This window comes from Neurospora tetraspora (assembly GCF_033439725.1).
Source record: "Neurospora tetraspora strain CBS 560.94 chromosome Unknown B0H65scaffold_1, whole genome shotgun sequence".
Taxonomy (NCBI): Eukaryota; Fungi; Ascomycota; class Sordariomycetes; order Sordariales; family Sordariaceae; genus Neurospora; species Neurospora tetraspora.
In genome coordinates, this window is record NW_026944383.1 from 1,533,085 (window position 1) to 1,556,541 (window position 23,457).

At 44.0% G+C, this 23,457-nt stretch overlaps 3 protein-coding genes across 3 annotated transcripts; 1 reads left to right on the forward strand and 2 right to left on the reverse strand.

Annotated features, from left to right (window-relative positions):
• Nucleotides 1–340: 340 nt before the first annotated feature.
• B0H65DRAFT_504567 (uncharacterized protein) lies at nt 341–1,830 on the forward strand (the record flags this gene model as incomplete). The annotated part of the gene is made up of 2 exons (XM_062827928.1): nt 341–1,078; nt 1,150–1,830. 2 exons carry the CDS (start codon nt 341–343, stop codon nt 1,828–1,830), a joined length of 1,419 nt encoding a protein of 472 aa, XP_062685877.1.
• A 5,218-nt stretch (nt 1,831–7,048) lies between these two features.
• On the reverse strand, nt 7,049–9,067 carry B0H65DRAFT_15129 (uncharacterized protein). The gene is made up of 2 exons (XM_062821081.1): nt 8,690–9,067; nt 7,049–8,628 (listed from the first exon to the last, which is right to left on the reverse strand). Exons 1-2 carry the CDS (start codon nt 8,795–8,797, stop codon nt 7,072–7,074), a joined length of 1,665 nt encoding a protein of 554 aa, XP_062685878.1. The 5' UTR covers nt 8,798–9,067; the 3' UTR covers nt 7,049–7,071.
• Nucleotides 9,068–12,468: 3,401 nt separating this feature from the next.
• Nucleotides 12,469–14,420, reverse strand: B0H65DRAFT_15260 (uncharacterized protein). The gene is made up of 2 exons (XM_062821099.1): nt 13,886–14,420; nt 12,469–13,800 (listed from the first exon to the last, which is right to left on the reverse strand). The coding sequence occupies exons 1-2, from the start codon at nt 14,267–14,269 to the stop codon at nt 12,655–12,657; spliced, it is 1,530 nt and encodes a 509-aa protein (XP_062685879.1). The 5' UTR covers nt 14,270–14,420; the 3' UTR covers nt 12,469–12,654.
• Nucleotides 14,421–23,457: the final 9,037 nt, after the last annotated feature.

Genomic DNA, 23,457 nt, shown 5'->3' on the forward strand with positions numbered 1-23,457 from the left:
TTTTCTCTCTGCCAAACGAAAGCACTTCAACTCCCTCGGCCACACAAGCGCGACGGCCGATGTGCTGTCCTTGACGGCTTGACCCAGCTTTATTGCTATCCTTTACCACACGCCACTTGGGTTACGGGGTTGCAGGTCCAACACCCAACTTGCTTCTACCTTCGCCAACTACGTCGCACAACACTGCTCTTCAACGTGCCTAGCACGACCGCATTCCTCGCAGCTACTAATACAGTCGTTAGTAGCCACAATCAAGCTCTGTTTCGACACGAAAGCTCTTCCGTGCATTATCGGACAAGCGGACTTTGATTCGAAAAGCCAAGCACTGACCCGGCTCATGATGGCGGGTAGAGGTTACCCTTCGAGAGACGGACCTGAACAGTCCAACTATCCTTCGCCTCCGGGTGACGACGAAGAGAGGCGATCGCAGTATCCCTTGCCGCCATTAACGACCACCAACATGGCGATGCACCCATCGGCTCCGACCCCGGCCCCGGGCCCGGGCCCAGCTCCGGCCAACGGCTATCCCCACGACCAGCGCTACCCAGATCAAAGATTCGCGGCAGGACAGAGGTACCCCCAAGATCCAAGAGGCGATCCCAGAGGCGACCCCAGAGGCGCCTGGACAGATGCACGGGCCCAACCGAATAATGGGTACGGCTCGCCAAATCCGCCGCCTTCCGGTAGCTATCCTCCGATGTCTGCGACTCATCCCCCCGGATACGCCCCGCCGAATCCGAATCCGCCGGCGGGTGGATTCGCTCCGCCGACTTCGCAGTACCAACTGCCGCCAGTTCAAGCCGCACAAGATCAAAGGCCGTACGACGACAGAAGGCCTTATGATGAAAGGGGACAGTACCCAGACAGAGGCATGCCGTCGGATCCGTACTACCAGCAGGGTCCGCCACATCAGGGACGTGGCGGCGGATATGGTGCAGACGTGTACCAGTATCGTTATCCTCCGGCGCCCAACTACCCATACGGACCTGGTGCTCCTGCGCCCCCGCCTCCACAGCCGCAACAAGCTGCTCCGCGTCAACGGACCTCGATTGCGTGCAAGTATTGCCGGAAGAGGAAGGCAAGTACATGACATTGTGTTTCCACTGCCCCTCTTTCCACAAACTTTTTGCTAACTCTTTGGCTCGACAGATCCGTTGCAGTGGGTACCAGAATACGACGAATGGCAAGTGTTCCAACTGCGACAAACTGCGCATCGACTGCATCTTCCAACCTGTCAGCAGCAATCCATCGACGGCATTTGTTCCCGTAGCGGCGGTGGCAGGCGGTGTTCCTCCTGGAACGCCATTGTACGGAGCATATGGTCAGCCTCTGCCTTCATCCGCGCAGCCACAGCCGCAACCGCCGCCGCCTCGTGGCTATCCGCACTCGGCATCAGAGTACCCTCCCCCACCACAAGTTCAGTCACCTAGTCTCCATTACCCGCCATTCGATGACAGAGATGCCAGTCGCCGGAGACCTCGCCCACAAGATGAGGAACATGCGATGCGGCTGCCTCCGCCGAACAACTCCCGCGACGATGATCCCCGGCGCAGGTCCCCAGCTTCCAACCACAGCAATGGAACACCGCCGACCTACCATCAACAATATCCTGAGGGTGGCTATGAGCCACATAGGACGTCTACTCCTCACAGGAATAGCCCCGGTAACCCCGCGCCGACTATTCCGTCACAGCCAAGCGCGCGTCCTGGAATTCTTCCTCCCAACGCCCCGAACCCAATGAGCTTGGATCGATTTTTGGAGAACGACTCCCACAGAGACACGAACAGGATTGATCGTGATATGCTCGGCAGGCTCAACAGGCGCAGCTAAGAGCGGCTCCAATTCGATGCCTAGAGGGCCTGGGTCAGGCCTTTGGTGTAGCTTGAAAGACATTGGGTTTCCATGTTCTCGGGTGATGATCGCCCCGCTGAGCGGGAGCGAGAGGGGAAGCTTGATGATCTGATCTCATTGTGTTATTTTGTGGTTAAGGTCTGCAGCAGGTTGCTTTTTGTATGGCTCTGGTTGGCTTTGCTTTCACGCACGACTCGGGAACAAAGCGCCATAAGCAGAGGGAGGGTGGATTTGTACTTGAAAAGATCCGGCTGCCTCAAGGCTAAAATGGGTGTTAGGTGGCTCTCGTCGTTTGTCTCGTATATTACACGTTTTGTACTCGATTTTTTTTTTGTAATGGCGCGCAACGGGTACACCATTTCATGGTCGGCAGCATGCTTTTCGGTGGGAGGCAGTTTTATCAGTTATTTCTTTACTGCAATCGCATCCTCAGCGCCTTTGAGCTATTATCTATAAGTCTGAAATTTAGCGTTGAAGGCACGTCGTCTACTCCTGCCTCGTGAGTCGGTCATGTTCTACAGGTCTTTGAATGGCTCGCCCAAGTGGAGATCGGCTTGTGTTCCATGCTTCTGGGTAAACATATGTCGAGCTAATTGAAGAAGGGAAGAGTAGGATTACGGGTCAGTGCTAGATCTTCATGAGACATATGCCATCGTCATCATCATCATCAGCACCACTTTCAACTTTCAAGTCGTAGAGATGCAGCCTAGGTAATATCACACAAAAGGCCTTCTTGCGCGCCAACATCCCGTTCACACCAGCTCACCAGTAACTCCGACCAAGCTATATATGTGGCGACCAATGGGCCGCAAAAGTTCCTCGTATTACTATAAACGCATGCGAGCAACCGTATGTGTCCGTTTCGGTACTGTCTGTCTTAGACAAACGAACAGGCAAGCTGCTAGATGCTTTGAGTACCAACAATTATACCCAAGCTCATGAGAAAAGACTCTCCTCTGACTCTGCCTTCAGTCATATAAGAACCGGGAGTGTGATGGTAACACTGCTTCCACTCCTCACTGTTTCCCTCCTCTCCAGAGAGGAAGGAATGCCCTATTTGAGACTATGCTCTTGTTTACGGAACCGTCCACGGGCAGAACGCAAACCCTCACTCCCCTACCCCTTCCTTCCACGATACACGACACGACGAGTATGTATGTGGTGCACTCCTTGGAGGGCATAATCTTGTGCATCCGTCTTCCTTTCTCGTCTTGCCTATCCAAATGCTGTGCTTCACTTCCACCGCACTTCAGATATGCTTCCTACTTACCCATCTTGGTGAATTCCACCATCAAGGTAGTTTGTAGTGAATGTTCTCTAAGCTTCCTAGCCATTGCAAACCTTTATGCACCCCAGTGCCCCCCCCCAGGTGCCGCCCCCTGCTCGGGGATCTCCAGCCCCCCCTTTCTTCCCTCTCTGTACGGTACCTGGATGGCATGAACAAACTTTGTTCAGGATATGTAGCTGTCCACCTGCCCGCCCAGTGCCGGGTGACCACACACGCAAAACAGTTTCCATCATACCCTACCTAACCCCGGAACCCCTGAATCTCTGATACGGTAAGCGGTTAAACCCTTACAAGATCCTGCACACTGACACGGGTTCTGTACCGTCTGTGGACGGAATGACGGATACCTGCCTCTAGTCGACCCCCTTGGGCCACTACTTCTGCAACTCCGCGAGTAAGTGGCGGTCAGATCAGGTTGGTGTGACGAAATAAACGGGGTGACTACCTACTTGGTAGTACGTGAGAAGGAAGATGATAAGTGACAACATTGTTTATTATGTGTTGAGTTGAGGTTCGAGGTTGTAGGGAAGTGTTCTTGTTCTGTATGTCGTCGTTGATGTTTGCTAGGTACCTTGGCGGCTAGGTTGGCAGCTGACATGACGCAGTTGGACGTTTCTCATGATCACCACCATCAATCAGTTCGACCAGCCCGTTTCCACAAATATACTACCTACAGCTAAGATGTTTGTCTGATTAAGTATTGCCATCTTTGGCTACAGGCCAAGTTCCTAGGGAGGCGCGCGCGGACTGAATCCTGTCTGCCTGGCGCGGCTCGGTCCCGTGGCCCCTCCCGACTGTGGGTCTGCCGCTTGGTGGGTGGACAACGGCCGAGAGTTCCCTTCCGCTTCCTTTCCGCTTCCTTTCCGCTTCCTTTCCGCTTCCTTCCCGTCTGCCCGCAACTATGCACATAGACGGGAGCATCCGATGCAAAACTCATTGTGCCTGCCTGCCCTTATTGACGAAAGCATCGCTCGGTCAATGAGTTCTTTTTTACCGTCCACTTCCATCATCCTCTCGTTACTGGCAGCAGGATGGGTGGGGGTGTCCAGCTGGAACTGAGGGGAAAGCTCCCGATTCAAGCTCAAGGGACAAAGACCTACCCGGTCGCGGGTCGATCGACATGGGATGGTTCGATGCAAAGAAAAGGGTTTCGAAGTGGGGAACTAGTAAGCTTTGTTCTCCTTAATACGCCCACGCACCTTTTGTCTTTATGCCTTTAAGTTGGTACTTGGAGCCAGGCTCGCCAGGGATAGGATTGGGAAGCAATGGGGAGGAAGGATACATAACGTGGCTGCGAGAGTTGTGCCGGATGCGTCGGCGACCGTTACTACCTGCCATTAATCAGCCGTGGGAAAAATTCTACGAACATTTAGAGTCGTGGAGTGCAACTTTTACCAGGATATGCTTCTTTAGACAGAAGCAACTAGCAACTGAGGTACTGTAACTGTTGAAAATGTCGCGAGCATGTAATGTAACCAATGCATGCTGTAAAATACTTGGGGCCTTTACGGAAAGTCAACAATCTCCGTAACCGGCGGGTCAGATTGAGCGACTGCAGTGGACTTGGGGTGTGCGATCGTCCCAGAAAGAGGGGACGTTTCCATGCAATCGCAATGTGCTTGATCGGCTCAAAAATTTCATTACAACCCTCGTCAGCCTGTAAGAAACGGGACGGAGGGTGGTGCTCCAAGCGTTCAGTTAGCGTGAATCCAAAACATAACGCTGGGCTCCCCGTCCTCGGGGCGGAAGGGCGGATGTACCCGTTGCATGGCAAAGAATTTTCCAATCTCCACATTTTGCTACTCACGGAACCACCACAAACGTCATGGTACCGGGGGCGTAAGGGAAAATTACTGCATGCACGGTGCGAAAAGGGATGAGACTGTATACATGCAAACAATTGGTCCCTTGATAATACGTACCGAGACCGATGCTTTCCAACGATAAAACTAACACTTGACTTCTTCCACCTCAAGAACAAGTATTGCGCGATTATACGAATGAGCACGCCGCTCTTTCACTTGCAATTTATTGATACTCTACTCTAACTGACAAATTTCGTTTTGGAATGGATGTAGTGCACAATGATCGAGAGACGCCCGCACCCCGGTGCTTCACAATCATCCTGCCCGGCGACAAGGAGAGCTGAAAATACACAGAGCAAGCAAAACTATGTCGGAGACGGTTCAAAAATGCTTCTGATGGTTCACACTAATGCATTTCTCTGCTCGTTCCCACAGTCACTGGCTATGGTAACTACGTGCTACTTGAAGAACTTCGAAGCGAGGTTCTTACAACCCGAACCCACGAATACAAGTAAGTAACCAGTGACTACTATGTACCCAGGCACTCAAGACGCCTCCAAACAGCTTCGGCTTCCCATCCACGAGCAAGAACTTCTAATATAACCTAACCATGGCGTGATAGATGTTTCATTTCTTCCTCTTGGCGAAAGGAAAGCGTGCTGACAAGAACATACATAGACCACCGAATATTAACTTTCCTAAAATACCGACGACCACCACCGGATGGATACCTATCCCGACCTTGCTTGCCCAAGACAACCACTCCAACATGTGAACCAAACTCAAAAGAAAACGTTTGATTTCGATTCGCCGGGCATGCCCGTCGCGCACATCCACTTCTCTACTCGGTGGTCCGTTCGGTGGACAGGTGGTCGGTGGAGCTATTCCCACACCTCCCCTTGTCTAGACCGGAAGTCCGTAGGGCAAGGGCACGGCACGGCACGCACCGGCACACGACACGACAAATATCTCAGACCCCCCCTGCGCCCCTGGTCACATTGGCATGTCAAGATCGTACGTGCTGGGTAGGGGTCCTTGTGGGATCAGTGGGACTCGGGACTGGCCGACTGGGGGACTGGGGGGATCTCTTACTGGGTAGGGAACTAGGGAACGTTTACGGGTGCGCTGGTCGGGTGCGCTGGTCGGGTGCGCTGGTCGGGTGGACTGGCCGGGTGGACTGGTGGACATAAAAACGGGCCCTTGTCGTCTTCGCGAAGATTCTGTTTCTCCCTCTTTAGCTTCCGGTTAGGCGTCCTTCACAGTTCACACTTATCAGCTGTTAAATAGTTGACTGCAAAGCCAGGATTCCAGGTTATCGCACTGAATATATCCAAGAGACTTGGAAGATCCCGACTAGCACTGCGGAGGACGCTGTAGACAGGAAGAACTGGCGCAGGTACCTTGGGTAAGTTGGGTTGTAGCAATGTATCAAGTCACATTGTCACATGCCAACGTCCAATGATGGCACTCTTTGACATAATCTTTCCCCATCCACGACTGAGACACTAGCAATACATAGAAAGCCGGGGTCATGTTCGTCCTCTTGAGATCTCGCAACCCTAGTTGCACATGAGAATCTGAAATGTTCATGGATTTGTGGTCGCTTGAACACTTGCCTTGAGCACTTCAGCTTTGATATGCGACGAACGTCGAGGTGATTCTACACACTGCATACGCAGAACATGGCAGTCATGGCCGGAGCCTGCAAAAGCTCGTAATTTTGTAGGCTCACAGTATCTCGTATGGTCAACAGATCGGAACCACAGTGGTAATGTAAAAGGGGTCTCGAAGAACAATCCGGAGAAAATGAAAGTTGTTTGATTCAAGAATTGCGGATATGAAGAAAAGGAAGGAAGGAAGGTTTATCCACATCGTAGGGCAGACAACCCGAGCTCCATGCACAAAACCTGGGTATCTCAATATCTCTATTCCACAGCCGTATGCGAAGAAGGCCACCACCGACGACAAAAGGAAGCAGCATTGTGTAAGGAGAATTCCGAGGCCCTTCATGTCCTCGCCCAGCTCTTGCTCGGTTGTGGAGGGGGAAAACAAAGGAAATTATGGGGTAAGGCAAGGCCTTAGGAACCTCGTGAGTTGTTTGCTTCCGGGCGTAGTAAAGATGTATAGTCATGAGTCCTCCTCAACTTTGATCGCAAGACTTTTCCCGGTCCTAAGGTTACCATGGAAGTGAGTCAAACCCTCATCCCTTGGTGGCAATTCTTCGTAGATCAGGTCCGTTTCGCCGGACGCTGACTCTTCCAGGACAAAAAAACGCTGAGAAACACATGCTCCGTAGTAGGTGTAGGTCTCCCTATGACCTATCCTAGGTCTTCTGCCAGCCCGAGGATTTACAACCCTTTCTCGCCAACCACCCACATTAATCACAACGCGTTGCCATTTGGTTGGTCCCGGTCGTTGCCTAACAAGTATCGTAAAACAGTCGTAGGCCCTCGTGAGATCCGGGTCTTGGCCAGGACGGTGATTGGAAACGGGCCGGATAACTGTTTGTGTATGTAGTACGAGGGTGTGCAGACGGGGAAACTGGCAGAGGACCAAGAGACATGCCTCCGGGAACGTTGTGTGGTCAATGTCTATCTCGAGTGTTTCTAGCAGATTCAGAGACCTTGAAAGGATGGTGAGATTTTCGGCGTTCAAGACACGGCGGTGTTGGAGTGGATTGTTGGATTCAGCATGATCCCGAAAGGCCAGGCTCTTCAAAGATTTAGCATGAACCAGAAGTGCGTCGATAGAAAAGGTTGGAATGATGCAAGCAATGTCCAAGGTATGCAGTTCCCTTATGTGGTCTTTGATAAGGTTGTATAACTGCTCGGTTGCAAGCGGCTTATTCCGAAACTCGATGGGATCGCTGTAGTCCTCGGCATGAAGGTGCTGTAGTTGAGCGAGGGCGGAAAAAGGAACCGATTGGAGGAACTTGTAGACGGGTATCATAAGAAGCGCAAGAGACCTGATTCGAGAAAAGTCCCAGTGCAACTTGACTTCCTCTGCGTCATGCTTCCAGTTGTAGTTTTTCAACATGAGGTCCTTAAATGGTGGCAAACGCTGATTCTCTTCGAAGGTAAACTGTCGTCCTGGAACTCGCGGAGCTCGACTGTCAATGTAGTGGAATGTTTCCAGTAACGGGGTTCTCAGAAGAAGCTTCTTCAGAATCTGCAAAGCCGATTCAGAATGAGGCACCTGTGTAGAGCCCATTCTGAGGGAAACCAAAGATTTGCTGATGTCAGCTTTCGGAGGAAAGCCTCTGGCCTTCCAAGCTTCATCGATTGGATTCGTCAGTGTGAAGTTGTCAATGTATAGCCTTGCGTTGCCCTCCCTCAGGTGGATTCCCATGTCATAGACTTGTTTCCAGGGGCACATAGGTTCCACGCCACGACCAGGCGAATAGGTGTACTTCACTGACTGAAGCTTTTTTGTGTTGGTTAGGAAACGCTTGATGTCGTCCTGTTTGATGTCGCCATATTCGATGTCGTCATGTTTGATGCCACCTCCGACGAGAAGCCGTTGAGTATGAGTGAACGCGTTTTCCTCACGACGGGACAATATATCTTTCGCATGTCTTTCGTCAAGGAGGCGTTCTAAGGGGACTGTATGGTAAATGATCGGCGTCGTAATCTTGTTGAATCTCTGACAGACGCGAGAGACTGTTACCACGTCCCGGGGATCAAGCTACCAAGTCAGAGTCAGTATACACCATGCCGAATCATCATGGGCTAGAGAGCACACCTACCTCTTCAAAAATTAGCAATAGCACCTCAGTGCATAGATTATTGATCCTCAGAGAAGTGACGTGACTGGGGAGCCCAGGTAAGGCGAGGGTACTGCATGGCTCCTCCATCTGGGCAACTGAACTAAAAGAAGTGATGAAGAAGAAAGATTATCCTCAGTCGCGGTTAGCGGTAGGGAAGCATATGTCGTCTAGACAGAGAGAGATGTACAGCGGTCCACGAGAGAGGCTCTGGTTGACTTCATCCTAACGGCAGACCGAGTGTATGACGGGGGTGGCCCGACATTATACATTTCGACCGTTGAGCCATCCTGCCAGCTTCCGAGAGGAGAAGAAGAAAAGACATGAAACACCCAGCAGATGTCAATCGACAATGCAAACGCTTTTCTGTGAACCCTGTCGTTAGCCCAAGCCACGTATGGAGATTTGGGTACCAAGTCGAGATTAGGCAGATTTGGGTAACTCGAACACGACTACCGTGGTGGTGAAGAAGCTGGGTGTGTGTTCACAATGTTTGCGGAAAAGAAATGGCTGTGAGAGGTGGGAGTGTCAAGCGAGTGGTCGACATCGGAGCTGCCCCTGGTTTGGGGTGACATGAAATTTTAGAGATGGGCCACCAAAACGTTGTGATCGGCGAGTCCCGGACAGTGGTTACCGTGCACTGAGTGACACTGACAGAAAGGGAAGGGGCCGGTCGGGGTCTAGGGCTCGTGCTTGCCTGTTAGGGACGAGGACAACGGCTAGAGGCGATTGGGAAGGACTGGGGGACCGGGGGGAGGCAAGTACCGTGACAAACTTGTGTTTGACAGGATGAGGTGACTTCCGGAAGTTGGAACCCAGACTGACAACACGTCACTGCACCTCGGGAGAGACAGCATGCCTCTCGTCGACCGTCACATCAGCTTTTTCCGTCCCTCTGCTTTCTTCCCATCATATTATCACATTCTGTGCAACTTCAACGCCTGAGTTGACGAGAATCCATCAGTCTGGTCATTCGACTATCTCGTGTCCACGACCCACCTCAATCCAGGCACAGCTGCTGCTCGCTACCCGGTCTCCTTCCACTGGGCCAAAGAGAAGAGGAGGATCTACAGGTGTGATCACTCCTCTACATACGCTTCACGTTGCTGACCTGTTATCTGCGGATGCGATACATCGAAGCCTAGACCCGGACTGTCGGTTCTATCCTGACCGGATGTTAGCTCGACCTCTTCACGTCTCCCCACAATACCGACCGATCCGACAGTTCCTGACGATACGGCTTGTCTCAGATGGGCTTACATTGGACGAGACCCCAGTTCACATCTCCCGTTCCCCGGCTTCGGCCGCCCCTCTACGATTTGGGAGGGACTGGTCTAGCTCTTGACCATCCCCGGTCCCCTTCTCATGGTTGTACCGCGGCTTTCCACATACGGACCATGCGACAGGTACCCTGGTGATATGTGAGCGACCCCGAAAGATCCAAGAGCACAAAACCCGACCACCTCTGTTAAGAAGCTAGTCACAGCATCTAGCAATCTGCATGTCAAGGCATTCCTACATGTCTCGGAAGCGGTCCTCCAGACTTACGAGCCCAGTCATGACAGGACAAGCCTCTTTGCTCGGCGCCCAGTATCGTGGCGTTTTGCGGGAATCGTCAATTTACATACGTGTCGCCTGGCGGATGGATTCGCGCGGCTGAGAATCCGGGACGAAGCACTCCCCAAAGACAACTGGCGAGCTACCATAGCCCCGAGGGGTAACCTGCTGTCTCGCTGGTTGCTGACTTGCTGGGCACAACTTATCACGTTGCTCAAATGTGCCGTGTTGGCAGGTGTCGCCAAACATCGAATTCTTGTGGAGCGACAAAAAGCATATGCGGAGAAGAACCGGATTGTTTGATCCATGAGACATGCGACTTGCATCGGGACCTTTGGCGAGATGACCCCTTCGACTACTGCAAAGCCACGATCCTTTGGTTATCACTCAATTTGACCTAGCACGACGCTATTGCTTTGGCGGAGGCGCTCGTGGTTCGTCCGATTTTCGAAGAACTCTCTGGATCATGGGGATCGGGGCTAGGATACCAAGATCGATTCGATCGACAGGTAGGTAGACACTCAGGACACTCATGTACAGTGGAGTATCTTCACCACACTCCTTCATCCAGCCCCCCCACCAAGCTGAATCATTGGTCGACGAGAGCTCTTCAGAGACTTCATCACAGTTTCACATCACTTCCGTAGTCCTCTCTCCGCTAGTTCAGAGAGCTGGTGAAAGAAGCATGTGGACGTGGTACCCGACAACGTTGACCGGACAAGGAAAAGGCCGTCTTCTGTGGTTCGCAGTGGTGTGCAGTGTCTCAGTATCTCCTTGCTTCGTCTGCGCCCAAGTTGTTGATCCTCGGGGTTTCTGCCGTTCTGCCAAATGGCTCAGCTTCTGCGGGCCTCCCAAACGACACTACTACGGCAATTAGACGATACTTCGTATGGGAGGACAAGAATTGAGGACGACTTCAAGTCACCAAGCACAAATGCAGTGGCGCAGAAGCAAAGATAAAGTTACGGGGCTTTGGGACATGTCGACAGGGGAGATGTGCCGAAATGGGATGCGCTTGACATGGAAAAGGAACGCCGTGAGGATAGGATGAGGACAGCGGATGATCGCATTGCACATGCCCAATCCCTGGGTGGTAGTTCGAATGCCGCGCCTTGAACGCAGCCGAATCTGACTTTCATCTACATTCGTACCTGTACAAGGCAAACAGCTCCTTGCTAGGACAGGGTATGGAGGTAAATCTCAAAAACCGAGCGCTAACAAGCAAACTAGGGGTGTTGTGGTATCACCGGATTCCTTTTATCGACTGACTCATGTAGCTAATTCTCATTCAAATAGAATTTATCCCCTCCTGTCCAGGCCAGTTATGTGGTTTGCTGAGGTCTGCATGCCCCGTTGAGGCGTCGCCGTGAAGGCCTCTCTCCAGATGTAATTGGCTAGTATAGTGTGGGGAATAAATCCGATTTGAATGAGAATTAGCGGTACATAATCGGACCAGGTACGTGTGATGAGAAGGGACGAGTGGTCAACGAGGCCACTTGATGTGACGTGTTGCTTCCTCCGTCTGCCTGCAAATACAAGAGCAAAAGTCAGAGGGTAGAGGACGAGGTCGATCAAAAACGACTCTAGGAAAAGAAAAATGGGAGACTGAAAGAGCCAAGGAAAGCCAACAAGAGTATTCTCGTGCCATATCCTCGCTTAGAAGCGAGCTCGTGTCACCACACGAGAGTATACCGACCAGATTCGGACATCGAATTCCCCTCCTTATGTACCACAAATGCGCCGAGAAAAGGGGATCTCGTCCTCGCTCGGCCATTCGGCAACTTTATCGACAGCCCAACGGACAAACACGATGCGTTCATGCAAGAACAGCAACGTTGGGTTGCTCTCAACTCGTCCACAAATCCCAGCGCTCCTGCTGCTTTAATTCATGCTGGCCCGCAGCAGAATGGACAGCTTCAGGCGTCATGCTGTCGTGGACCCAGCAAACATTCGACACAAATCAGTTCTTCCCAAGTATCAGGGTTCAAGACCCGGGAGGATCGAGGCCGTTGATCTGAAACTTGCGCTCGGGTTCCAATAGGCAGGCAATTCTTGGCAGAAGATGAAACCAGATCGACAGGACGGAGCAAGACAGGAAAATGGGTATAAGTCGACAATATAAGGGGTGTAGATGTAGCGATAGATGGAGAGCGCAATATCCTCGTAAGGATTGGTTGATCGAAGAGATCTGAATAATAAGAACGACCTAACCCAGCTCGTCACCACGTTCCCTCGTTCCGTCCGGTGCTCTCCTCCCAGAGCCGCGTCCTGTTCCCAACTTGTCCTAGCTTTTTCCCCCAAGATCCCAGCCTATCGATGACGACGGGCAGAGGAAAGGGTAGCTATCATCATCTATTTATTCGCCAGCAGCCCTGGTACCGTTGAACACATCATCTCTGGACCCCAGTCGAGCGATGCACATCTCCACTACCGTACAACCCATCGTCACTAACCGGCGTGACAGGTTCTGGTATCGAATTGCTTGCATTCCCAGCGCCAGCGCCAGCGCCAGCGCCTGACCCCGAACCTCCTCCATTTCCTCTGTAATCGTAGGCCGACGATGAGTTATAGCTGTAGTTGTCATTGTTGCTTTTCCCGGCGCTCGTGCTATTCAAGTTGTTGTTGTTGTTGCTACCGCCACCAAATCCAGGGTGGTATGGCTCAAACGACAACCTCTCGTCATTGTTTCCCACATTCGTCGTGTTCAACGTCGACGGTTGGACTACTCGCCGCATCGAAGACGCCGAGGAATCAGGCTGGAACGGGTCCCTGAACGGGTCCTCCTCGTCGCGATACGGCGTTCCCGTGTGCGATCTCGAAGGCCCAGCGGCAGCTCCGGACGCAGAAATGGGCTCGTACTTGTAGTCGCTCAAACCCCAGTTATCATCAGACGAGGTAGCTACCGCCTTGCCTTTCCCCCTACTGCTGCTGCTGGCGCCGGCGCCAGAAGCGCCCTGGCCACTTCCGCTTCCGCCTGCAGCAGCCGCGCTACTACTTGCCAACCAGTCCTGGACGCCTTCGTTCCTACTATTATAACTCGTGCCCGCCACCGCCGGAGGAGGCCGGCTCTGCTCGTTCACTCCCGGCGCCACCGAGCCCGGTCTGCTTACGCTCTCGGAGCCGGGGGAGCCTATGCCTAGCTGCTTCTTGGCGTTGAGCACCGCGCGCTGGTGGTGGTTGAGCGACTGCTGCAGCTGCTCGTTGGTGTCGATCAGGCTCTCCATCGTGTCGTTGTCGGGCGCAGGGTCCGTCGCGGACATGTACTCCTGGATGCTGCGCGAGGCGCTCGTGCATCGGTCCGCGAACTCCTTGATCAGGTCGTTGGAAAGGATTTCTTGAGGAGGCGTGCAGGCGACTACTTGCTCGAGAAGCTTGGCGGAGGTGCGGGCTTCTTCGAGCCGGTTGGCGAGTTCGACGGGGTCCGGAAGTCGCGGGGTGTGGTGAGTGCGTTGGAAGTATTCCTGCTGGTTTGGAAGTGACTGCTGGTGTGATAGGTAGGGGCTGTACTGTTGGGGTGGGGGGGAGGAAAAGCGGTGCTGAGAGGGCGTGGTTTGTGTTAGTGCATGTGCTTGGTATCACTTTGTGCCTGCTACCGAGTGTCCGTGAATGGGGGACACTTACGCCGTAGACCCTGTATGCCTTTTCCTTCTCCTTTTTCCACATCTCGATAAGCAGTTGCAGATTCTCATCGTAGCCCTTTGTGCTTTCGAAGGCGTCCAGTGTTTCCATGAGCATCTGCCGAACATTGCCGTCCTTCCCCGACCTGAGCAGCTCCTTGGTGGTATCGACAAACTTCTTATCCATGTTTCGCGTGAAGGTCGCACCCGGATTGTCGGCAAGGATTCGTATGAGCATGATGGCGTTGTATTGCAATGAGGGTTTAGACCAGTAGTCGCGTTGTAGGTATTTCCGGATCAAGCGGGCGCATTCTGCGGCGGCGGCCGGCGACGACTCGGCCGCTTCGACGATCGATGGTAGAAAAGCGACTTCATCACCCTGCTTCATATTAGATGTTGACCCTTGACATGTGCGGCTGTATGTGTGCGTGTAGGAGCCGGGGCCGGGGGTAGATCGGATCTGTAGCTCTCGGAGCTCCTGGTCATCTCTCCCCACCCGGACATGCTGTTGGATTTGCGACTGACAGTGCGACTAGAACAAACGTACCGAATTACCGCTATCGGACGTGCAGAATTGTTTCTATCAAGGTAAACGACCCAAGTCAGCGGCTTGAGCTTTCTGGAAGGCAGGCGTGTTTCATGGGATGATGGAGCAGCCTACCACACAACGGGCTGCCGTCGCCTCAGGGCCATCACCAGTCGGATCGGGTGTCGCGTCGTCGCCATTTCCGTTTCCACTCCCACTTCCACTTCCGCTTCCTGCTATAAAGGGAGATAAGCTTCAGAACGTAAGGTAAAGGGGAAAGTCAGGTCGATTTTGCTCCCGCAGTGATGGTCGCAAAACGACCGCGATCACCAAGACGTTAGCGCAGAGAGCGCAATCTGACCAGCGCTTACCATTTGAGAATGTTGGCTTCTTCTTGATGCTGCTCAGCACCTTGTTCATGCTGAAGTTCTTCATCTTGCTTGTCGTAATCGCGCCCAAGCTAGGGCGGGGCCTTGGGTATCGAGTAAGGGCGATTGTAGTTGAAGGTTGTCTAACTCCGCGGTAATGTGTGTCTCGTGTCTGGGTAACGGGGCGGCCGCGCGGCGGAGAGACAAGTCGGTGTCGTCTTAAACTTATATCGCAACTCAATGAAAATGGTGGTGAACTATCGAAGCAGATGCAACTGCTGGGTTCCCAGCCAGGCAGGTGAGTAAGACAAGGCCGGGGATTGTTGCGACCAACAGAGAGAGACGAAAGCCTGCAGACGGGGGTTGAGGGGGGTAACGAGGGTCAGGGGATCACAGGGAAACCGAAGTTTACAATGACAACGCGCGGCTATTATCTGCAGTTGGGAGGGATTCAGGGTCCAGTGACAGCTTGGACTGTTAGTGGATGGTAAAGATACATTACCAACTCTTGTTATTACGTGTTTTGAGATACCTCGAGGTTAGGTGTATGGATATGTCGGCGTTAAGGCCCTGATCGGCTCAAACTTTTTCTGTAAAAAGTTTGAGGGAGACAGGGGGTTTTGGTGCCAAGCTCGATTTTTTTTCTAGACTAACCAGTCTAGGTACCAAGAAACTCGAAGAAACTGCTCAAACTTGAACCAGGGTATTTAAAAGAGGTATACGCTAATGCGGGCTATATCACCTTCCTGAAATGGCCAAAGATCGCTAGAATCCCCTAGAATTTTAGTATTTTTGACCGGTTTTCTGCCAGAATCCTAAAAGTAGATGAGACCCAAACGTTTAAGTAAATTTGAGTATTTTTACAAGTTTTTAGGCGTTTCGGGTACTAAGCCTAGCCAAATATATAATATAAGTAGGGTTACAATATTAATAAACGTTATATTGGTTAAACCGTATTCGAACTTTGTGTTTTTAATTATCGAAACTTTAATATACTATAACCGCTATATATTCGTATTCGTCAATATTAGTCGATATAAATCCGAGTTATATTAACCGAACTATATTCGTATTTATAATAATAATTGCTATCTACATTATCTTTTACAATAAGAAGAGAAAAGCTCCCAAAGCTATATATTATAGTATAGACTATACTAGACGGTTAATTAATAAGATCTACTATAGTTCGCTAATACAATTCTAGCAATTCTTTTGAATAGATCAACGTACTTTCGATATACTAGTACAATAGCTTCAAAATAATATTAATCTGGTAATTAATCGATATTAAATACTATATTAGAAAGTTATAATCTTTCTATATATACTAGTACATTATTAAAACTAACAAACTACCTCGTACTATTTCCAAATTAGTTAAAATACAGTATCCGCTATTATAAACGATATACTCCTTCAATTTAAACAGTTATACACTACGTATATATAATTGCCACCAAATAATTACCTAAATTCTAATATCGAATTAAATTCTAACTTAAATACCTTTAACAATTATATTAGTACGATCGACGGCACTTATGTTACTATATTTATTAAAGGAAATAATTAATTAAGGTAATATAACCGAAAGGGTTAAATAACCTAGAACGTATTCGCTACCGTTAAATTCGATTACTCTTTTATATACGTATTGGCAGGAGTAAAGGGGTTGATAAATAATACCTCACTTTATGATTAAGTTTTCTCGCATTCGTTTCGCATCCTTCGAAATTAGTATTATATAATAAATACAAAGTTTAGCGTATAACAAAAGACCGTAATTCATTTTTTAAATATTAAATACTATCTTTAAGATTAAAAGAATATAAATATATAGCTAAAAGACCCGAAAGAGCAATATAATTTACGCTATACTCGTATTCGTATTATTATAAAGTACGTCTTTAATTATTTAAAAAAAAAAAACGATAGAAAATCGTAAGGGTTGCGCTTTTCGAATATAATTTTTATAACGACATGGGTCCCGCGACCCTGGACATGGGTACTATGACCCCACTCGTCCCAAGACAAGACCCACCCTCTCAAGGATATACGCCCCTTAATTGGCTGTACTAATGGCATTGACATACGCGCCCATTCAATTAGCACCGCGACCTACATATCGCATTCACATATATTATTAAATTAAATAAGGAAGGCGGTCGAAGCTAGCAAAATCTAGGCTCATCCTATATAAGGGTACACAACCGAGCCTAACTCTCAACCTCTCCGTCTTTCATTCTTTAACTTTAATTATTTTATTATTTTATATATATTCGTCATACTATAGTTATACGCGCCTGTATTTCAGCTTAATATTTAATTAAAATTAATTACATCTATTTAGGAAGGTAACTAAAATCCCCATCGAACCTAAGAACCTGAGAAACCAATAAGTCACTTCATCGACTTTTTAAACCCTGAATTTTATTACTTTACCGATATCGCAAATTTTAAACCCGATTATTAATTACGATAAGAATTAATTATTATAGTTAATTACGCTTAGGGAGCGCTATTAGGCCGTTCTTTCGTCCCCAATACCAAATATCTTTATAATTCTAAATACAATACTTATACCGCTAATTACGACGATAACAATCGTTTTAAAGATGATGAATTTTCCTATAAATAAGAAGATAATAAAAAGGAAAACCTTAACTACGAAAGTAATAATAATTCTTTCCGTACTATTATAGAAATAAAAGTTAGTACTTCTACTTTAGCCTACATTATTTAAAAATTTTAAATCGTTTACAACCTTAAATTTAAAAACCTACGAAAATTCGCTACCAATTTAAAACATAATTTCCTATATAATAAATACATTTTTAAAACGAATTCTCCCTTTAACCCTTAATATAAATTCCTACGTAAATAATAATAATAGGTTTACAAGGAGTCCCTTATTAAAGGCTTCCCAAGTCTAACTATAGTCCGTAAATACGTCCTACCCTATAAGTAGTAAACTAATTATAATGTCCTTTATTATTATATTTACTTAAATTATAATTATTTTAACAATTTATCGGATTCCCGCTGCGATAATTTTACTACTAGTAATTCCTAAATCCGCCGTATCTTTATTAATACTAGGAAATTGAATAATTAAATAGTAGACCTATTTACCAAACCCTATTCCCCTATTATAACTGACCTCTTTAAAAAGCCGGTCCCTTAGGATAATTTAATTAATAATTTAATTTTTTAGATAAATAAACTATACACGTTAATTAATAACCGCTACTATATTTTATAAGTAAACAAAATTATTAAAAACAATACTAACTATATTAATATATTAGATAATAAGAATAGAGACGCTTAGGGTAATCGTATTATTAATTTTAAAATAATTATTTAGGACGGCTAACTATCGTTCGCTATTAAAAATTAAAATAGTCCCTTAATTTTCTAATAATTTTTTACCTTCTTAGGTTAAAATTTTAATACTATATAAATTAAATTTAGTACTAGAATATATACCTTGGAAGCTTTTATTAATATTATTAAAGAAGTCGCTTAAATATTATATTATACCTATAATATTATATTTAAAATAAATAAATAGATTATATATTTTATTTAGAAAGTTAAAGAATATTAAGTAAACGTCGATACCCGCTTTAGAATTAGCTAAAACGAAGCTGAACTAATAAATTTAAATTAAATATTCGAATTTAAATAATAATTAATTATAATTAAAGGTAATAAGAAGCTATTTAAGTAAGAGGTCTATTATTTCTATAAAATTTATAATAAATTCTATTACGATTATTGAAACGTTAATAAGTTTTTTAAAGAAGTTATTAACTTTATTACCGAATATATTAAATTTATTTTAGCCTTAATAGAGAAACGTTATAACATTTAAATTGAATTTATTAATAAAGATTATAAGGCCGAAATTAATTAAATTAATATTTAATACAATATTAAAATTACCCACTTTAAAGCGTAAGTCGCTAATTTAATTCGTTTAATTACCCTAATAGGTATAATTCCCGAAGAGTTAAAGGTTATTAATCCGTTACATTATAATCTAGACAATAACGACGATAATAACAACGACGACTATAACCATCCTCATAATCTTCCCTCTATTTTCTATATTAATAATTACAGTAATTAAAATAAATACGGTAAAAATAATACCCCTTCTAATATATTTTCTTTTAAAAGTAGATTTCGTAAAAGTAAAACCGCGAAGGTAAATATTCTTACCTTTTTTAATAAAAATAGAAATAAATTGGATTTCAATATATAGTATTTTTAAATGACCTATCGCTTCTACGCTAACGCGGATTATTTTATAAATAATAAAGCCGTTTTCAGCAACGTTATTTCGAAGTTGACGGGATAAGCGTTTAAATATTTTTATCTTTCTATTCGTCCCGACGTTAATAAGTTACGCCTTAAAACTATTAAAGAATTAATTAATTATTTGTAATTGAATTATTATAATTTTAATACGGACGAAAAATTTTATAAAGAGTACAAATAGTTAATTATACATACTATCGACTATTTTAAGGATTTTAAGGTGGCTTTTACCTACTTTATTAATTATTATAATATTCCCGACTCTTAATAGAAATTAGAATTCCGCTATAAGATTACTATATATACTTCTATAATTATACTAAAACTATTTACTATACTAATTATATTTATAAATAGTATGCCGAACTCTTTTAAAGTTTTAATAAGAATTTCTATATAAGTTAACCCGAGGATAAGAAGGCTGCCGTAATAAATTATTCGGTAATTATAAGAAGCCTCCTAAAGATATTACTTTTAGCCCCCTTCGTAATTATCTATCCGGTTCGTCCTTCCTTTATAAAAAGCTTTCCGAGGACGAAACCCGTAAATTACTTATTAAGGGTAAATATTTTATTTATTACGAACCCAATTATATAATTTCTTAATACTTTCGCCGCAAGGAATTCTATAAAACAGCCAACGCTAAACTTTATATTATAAGAATCGAATTTTCTAATAAAGTGATTGAATTTAGCAAGGACGAAGGCGAAGCATCCGATACTATTATTAAGAAAGATAAGGATTCGGAAAATTAAAACGCTTAAAGAAGAAGATTTCCCTTCTAGGCGAAGTGTTAATTAGTATGTTAATAGGAAAAAAGGATACTAATAAATTTGATTTACGAAATTATTTAGGAAAGGGCTGAACTTTCTTCGGTAAATATATTATAATTTATAATGGATTATTTATTTTTACTTTTGATACGTTTATTGATACGGGAATAAATATATATATTATCGTAAGTTAAAAGTTTATTAATAAATTAATTAAATATTTGAAAGTAAAATAAAAAACGGATTTTCCCCCGGGATATATTTGTCCTTATAAATTAATTAAACCCGATATAATTACCTAGGCCCTATTAAAAATTATTCGGGTATAAGGATATAAGTTCTTAAATTAATAGATAATTATTTTACTTAATATAATAAAGGATATAATTATCGGCAAAATATAATTGTACGAAAATGACGTTTTACCTAATTATCGGAATGATTAATTTATTTTCCTAAAAAAGTTACTTAAAATATTAGTAGATGAAAATATTAAAGTAGGTAAATACCCTAAACTATTAAAGGACCCCTTTTTTAAAAAAAACATTAAAAGGTACGAATAATTTATAGCTTTAGAAGATAAGCATAGAGCCAACAACGTACTATTTACAATTCGAATAATTAAGGATAAGGAATAGGAGATTATTAAAGTATATATTAAATAATAGGAATTGGATATTCGTATCAAAGAATTGAAGGTAGAGATTGTAGCGGCGGTTAAGGCTAATAAATTGGAAGCGAAGGATAGGGTAGCGAAGGAGAAAGCTATTAAAGAACGTATTCAAATATTAGAAGCTAAGGTTATAAAGAAGAAGGATCATTAGGTTAAATTATTAAAGAAGGAGGATTTGGAGATTAAAGAAATAGTAAAGGAGAGCCGGAATATAGAAACCTTAAAGGGTAAATTACCCACGGAATAGAAATTAAAGGAGATTTACGATATTATATACTATATTAACGGAGAATTGGTTTCGGAAATTAATTAAATAGAATAATAATTATTTAACAGTATTAAGTACGAATATACTTCGGTTATAGAAATTGCGGAGATAAAATAATTAGTAAAGGATATTTATTATCAAAATAAAAATTTATATTCTTATTACAATTAGTAAAGATTTTATCAGTTAGAATAAAAGTTTAGGTGGATAAAGAAGTGCCTTCGCGATTATACGTTCGTTAATATAGTCGTAATAAATTATTATATTAAATATAGCGAAGCTATCGAAGAAATTAGTCTATACGAAATTAATAGCCTTATTAAATCCCTCCGGACTCTAATCTTTCTAGAAGACGACGAAGAGCATTGATAATTAATTATAAAGAAATTATTTAAGCATTATTAGAACTGTATTAACGTCTTTAGTAAAAAAGATTCCCATACGCTACCCGAATTTAAAAATAAAATTAACCATAAAATCGAATTCAAAGAAGGAAAGTCCCCCTAGGACTTGGAATATAATTCGTTATATAAAATAATTTTAGAAGAGTTAGAGGAGTATCAGCAATATATTATTAATAACCTCTAAAAAGGAATTATTAAAGCGAATTTATTACTATAGGTAGTATTTATCCTATTTATACTTAAGGCTAATAGTAGTTTGCATTTTTGTATAGATTATTGAAAATTTAACGTATTCTCTAAGAAGGAACGATACCTATTACTATTAATCAACGGAACGTTAGTTCGTATTAATTAGGCGAAGGTATTTACGAAGGTAAATATTCAATAAGTATTTTATTATATTAGAATATACCCCAATTACGAAGATTTAAATATTTTAGGACCCATTATAGTATTTATAAGTATAAAATATTACTTTTCGGATTAATTAGCGGACCTTCGTCCTTTTAAAGATTTATTAATAAGGTTTTAATAGGATATTTAAACAATTTTTATAGCGCTTATATCGACGATATTTTATTTTATTCCGATAAGTAGGAAGATTACAATAAACATATCGATATAGTGCTACAACGTTTTAAAGAAGCGGGGTTATAAATTAATATTAAGAAATACGAATTTAATATAATTAAAATTAAGTTCTTAGGTTTTATTATTAGTATTAATAATATTTCTATAGATCTGGAGAAAGTGGTAGCTATTAAGGATTGGAAGATTCTAACTATAGTAAAAAGCGTATAGGTATTCTTAGGTTTTTATAATTTTTATTAGAAGTTTATCTAAGAATTTAACCGTAAAGTTAAACCTTTTACTAATTTTACGAAGAAAGATTTAGCCTTTAAATGGGACGAACGATGTAAGGAAGTATTTATTTCTTTGAAAAAGAGTTTTTTAAGCGCGCCGGTATTAGCTTACTTTAATTATAATAAAGAGATTAAAATCGAAATAGATATTAGTAATGGCGTTTACGTAGGAGTAATAAGCCAATTCTAAGAGGAGGATTAAAAATAGTACCCAGTAGCTATTATGAGATATTCTAGGCAGGTGCCTGAATGTCCCACTCTGTCTTGGCATATGCTCTATTGAACGTAGGACTGCTCTATCGAGCAGGACATGTCATATAAGAGTGCTCTCCCTATCAACCTCCGTTAAGGTTAACTAGATTATCAATTCATATCATATCAATCTAACGTCTATTTTACTCACACTCTGTGAAGTCGTGTGCGAGGTCCTAGGTTGAGGCTCTCGACAGTGCTTGTCTTCAGCTTCCTTTGATAAGACTGTCGTCAACCGTTACATACTGTTGCTCTGTCCAGCAATCAGTTGCTCACTCTATCATTCTGTGTTAGCATCACTTGTGAAGCATCGCTTCGCGTAATAGTAGCCTTCTACTCCGGAACTATAAATTCTACAGAGTTTAGCTACCTAGTATATGATAAGGAATTAATAGTAATAATAAAGGGAATCGGTTAATAGAGATTAGAGTTTAAGGGTACGAAACCCTTTACTATTTATATAAATTATTAAACTTTCGAATATTTTAGTGAGAAGAGAGTATTTAATAACTATTAAGTCCGATGGTTGGAAATTTTATTTGAATATTAATTTAAAATAATATATTAGCTAAGCAAAGAGAACGTCGCGGTTAATACGCTATTACATAAATTAGAGGACTTAAAAACCGTTAAAAATAAGAAGGAAGATTAATTTACCTTACGAATATTTAAACCCGCCGATAACAGTTTCTTTACCTTCGTTAGCGATAAACTAGTGAATATATTAATTAATTCGGACGGGGAGGATAAGGTGGTAATTGCAGAATTGAACGTGGATTATAATTTAGTAGATTAATTAATTTACATTAATTGCACTACCGAATTATTATTAATTTATTAAATTAAAGTATAGGAAGAGGATTTACCCTTTTTATTTAAAGACGGATTATTATTGAGAAATAATAAGCTAATAGTCTCCGAAGAAGATAATTTCTATATTAAATTTATTAAAGTTATTTATTGCCTAGTAATTACAATATACCCGGGACGTAGTAAAATAAGAAGGATATTTTATAAACAATATTAGTAGCTAATAATAACCGTACATGTAGATAAGTATATTAATAATTATTAAATATATAATGTATTTAAAGCCCCCTGGGATAAGATACTTAGATTA

What these genes read in the sequence shown, in the direction of transcription:
- B0H65DRAFT_15129 (XM_062821081.1), bottom strand. Translation starts at nt 8,797, where the DNA reads ATGGAGGAGCCATGCAGTACCCTCGCCTTACCTGGGCTCCCCAGTCAC. An exon ending in TATTGCTAATTTTTGAAGAG is followed by an intron (nt 8,629 to 8,689) that starts GTAGGTGTGCTC and finishes CTGACTTGGTAG; the next exon opens with CTTGATCCCCGGGACGTGGT.
- B0H65DRAFT_15260 (XM_062821099.1), bottom strand. Translation starts at nt 14,269, where the DNA reads ATGAAGCAGGGTGATGAAGTCGCTTTTCTACCATCGATCGTCGAAGCG. An exon ending in AGGCATACAGGGTCTACGGC is followed by an intron (nt 13,801 to 13,885) that starts GTAAGTGTCCCC and finishes ACGCCCTCTCAG; the next exon opens with CACCGCTTTTCCTCCCCCCC.